At 42.3% G+C, this 3,015-nt stretch overlaps 1 protein-coding gene across 1 annotated transcript; it reads left to right on the top strand.

Annotated features, from left to right (window-relative positions):
* The first annotated feature begins 325 nt into the window (after positions 1-325).
* C1QTNF8 (C1q and TNF related 8) lies at positions 326-2,484 on the top strand. Its single transcript, XM_077828729.1, has 2 exons — positions 326-551; positions 1,937-2,484. The coding sequence occupies exons 1-2, from the start codon at positions 326-328 to the stop codon at positions 2,482-2,484; spliced, it is 774 nt and encodes a 257-aa protein (XP_077684855.1).
* The last annotated feature ends 531 nt before the right edge of the window (positions 2,485-3,015 follow it).

Below are 3,015 nucleotides of genomic sequence, written 5' to 3'. Positions count from 1 at the left end.
AGTAGGTGTGCTGTGACCAGTACTTGCGACACTAATGATCATCTCTTTGTTAGATCATGATCTCTCCAGTCTTTATGTTGTATCCATCTGTTGTCTCTTCAGACATACTTAGTTTGTGAACTCAAAGGTAGGTACTCTCTCTTTGTTGTGGGTGTACATCGCCTAGTGGAATGGGTCCCTCATCCCCGACTAAGTGCTACACCAGTATAACATAATGAAGAAGGGAACCCTAAGGTAAGTGAATAGGTGGCCAACGGTTGCTCTGACTTAAATCACCACATTAATCATTCCTATTACTCTCCTGCTCCAGCTGGCTCAGCTGAAGATGAGTGCTATGCTTCTGATGCTCTTGGTATCCACTGTGAATGCCAGCACCCTACGAGAAAAGGGCTCTCTGAGATGGGAAGCCCGGCGGCTTTCATGCGTGCGATGTTGTGGGCCTTCAGAAGAGCCAGTCTCCTTCGCCTCGTCACGATCCACTAGGATGAGCAATGACCCCACCTATTCAGTGCCCAAAGTCCAGCCCACAATAGATATCACTATCCTGAAAGGTGAGTCAAGCCCAGGACCACACTTTGTGAATTTACCATAACTTCACAAGCCATGTTCCTCCTCCAAGGTGGAAAACACCCATCTCTTAAGAACCAAAGCTGCTCAGTCTATATAGTTTATCCAAGAGAAGGTCAGGAGGCAACTTGGTTACAGACCATAACTACCTATATGTGGAAAAGATGTCTGAGAGTTGACAACTTTGTAATCTACCGGGAGATGGCTGGATGAGCTCCAATGGCAGGAAGCTAAAGCTAAACAAATTCAGGCTAGAAATAAGGCATATATATTTTAATACCAAGGGTGATTACCCATTGGAACAACATATCTAGGGACATGGCAGACTCTCCATCATGTATTATCTTTGAATCAAGACTGAATAACTTTCTAAAAGATATGGTGTAGCTCAAACAGAAGTTATAAGGTTGATACAGGATGGATTGGGTGAGTTTCTACGTTATTCAGGTCAGACTAGATAGTATTAATGGTCCCTTCTGGCATTAAAACATATGAATCTATTAAACTTGGATGTTTTGTTCTGTTTCCCATCAACCACACCCATAGTTACTCCCTTCTTCTCTGCCACAGAAAGTCTGTATGTGTGTAACTATATATATGTAAATGATATGGGTCGGGTTCATGGACCTAGGCGGTTTACACATTAAAGTCAATGGGGCTAGGATATCATCCCATGTTTTTATCCCTTTGTTTTTGCCATCCTCTCTCTTACTCACCCTAGGTAGTTGGTCACCTAAATCATAAATCACTCAACTAAGGGGTGAAAATTCACTTTCTGCAAATATTTGTACCAAAAAACAAAAACGAGAAGAAAACATGTTGTTCCCATGAATGAAAAGAGGTATGGACATGCTAAAAACAAATTCTACATAGTGGTTACCAAAGGTTCCATGAATAATTGTTCTCACTATCCATCCTATTAACACAGATTATAGCTCAATTAATAAAAAAATTAGGACTCTAGCCTTCTCTCCCTAGCAAAATGTCCATGTGCTCTTGAATTTTATAGTTTAATCCTTCCAATAATCTGGTTGGAAATAATAATGCAAATGTAAAATTGCATACCCTAGACGATCAGAGTGGTCCCCTCTGCAGCTGAAATCTATAAATCTATAATGTATCAGAGAAAGCTCTCTTATTTGTTGTGTGGTTAATATATGGAATAGGCATGCTAGCTAGCGGATTCCTGTCAATAGTGTTCCTGAATTCAAATCTAGATGTGATTTAGTTATGATAAATATTTCTCAATGCAGCCATTGAGAAAGTGTTATTTTACCAGTTGGGATGCTGGCTATCTCCATCCAGACGTCTCTGTGGCATGTAGTGTGTGTGCATATGTTTGCAACTTAATTCCTCTTTGTGATCACAGGTGAAAAAGGTGACCTGGGAGAGAAAGGGATCACCGGAGGGGCTGGAAAGGATGGAGAACGAGGGCTACGTGGTTATAATGGATGGAAAGGTCAGAAAGGCCAGGTTGGTCCACCAGGCAATTCCTGCAAGCTGCATTATGCTGCCTTTTCAGTGGGCCGGAGAAAACCTCTCCATAGCTCTGATTATTTCCAGCATGTCACTTTTGATACGGAGTTTGTGAATCTCTACAAACACTTCAGCATGTTCACAGGGAAATTCTTCTGCTATGTGCCAGGGATCTACTTCTTAAACCTTAATGTCCACACCTGGAACTTCAAAGAGACCTACCTGCACTTAATGAAGAACAATAAGGAAGTGGCCATCCTCTATGCCCAGCCCAGTGATCGGAGCATCATGCAGAGCCAGAGTCTCATGCTCGAGCTGCAGGAAGGAGATGAGGTCTGGGTGAGAATGTTTAAACGAGAGAGGGAAAATGGCATCTATAGTGAGGAGTCTGATATTTACATCACCTTCAATGGCCATTTAATTAAACCAGCCATAGAGTAGCCAATTCTGCATCTTTGGGCTCCGTGCTTTAGTAGAGCTCCTTGGGTAGATTACTAACTCCCCTCTTTAAAAGCGCACATGTCTATGTCAACATGGAAATAAATATGCACTAAATATTTTCATGGTCTGATTGTGGCTAGCAGCCAGCTGATCTGCTTTTTGGCTTGCTAATCCTCCCAGTCAATTAGAGATATTTCTCATGCAACAATCTTAATGTGAAGAGCACGGGTGTGAGCATGCGTGGGAGAGGAATGGGCACTGCTAGCTAAACGAACAGAAGTTACATGGCAGTGCCCACTTGATGAATACGTAGAAGGCCTGAGCTCTTTCTGACCCATGGGATGCTGTGCTTATTGTCAGCTAGATGGTAAAACAGAAGGACACTGTTCTGAAGTCTTCCATAGGCCCCTGGCAACATCTCTGCTAAACAGCTTGCCAAAGTCATTCGGTACATTACTTCGGTTACAAAAATGTTTTAACCTATCAGCTCTGTTTTAAGGGAGTGGCCTAATCATTTTTGTACTCTGTAAT

This window comes from Eretmochelys imbricata, chromosome 10 (genome assembly GCF_965152235.1).
Source record: "Eretmochelys imbricata isolate rEreImb1 chromosome 10, rEreImb1.hap1, whole genome shotgun sequence".
Taxonomy (NCBI): domain Eukaryota; kingdom Metazoa; phylum Chordata; order Testudines; family Cheloniidae; genus Eretmochelys; species Eretmochelys imbricata.
This window is presented reverse-complemented; position numbering and strand designations above follow the sequence as displayed.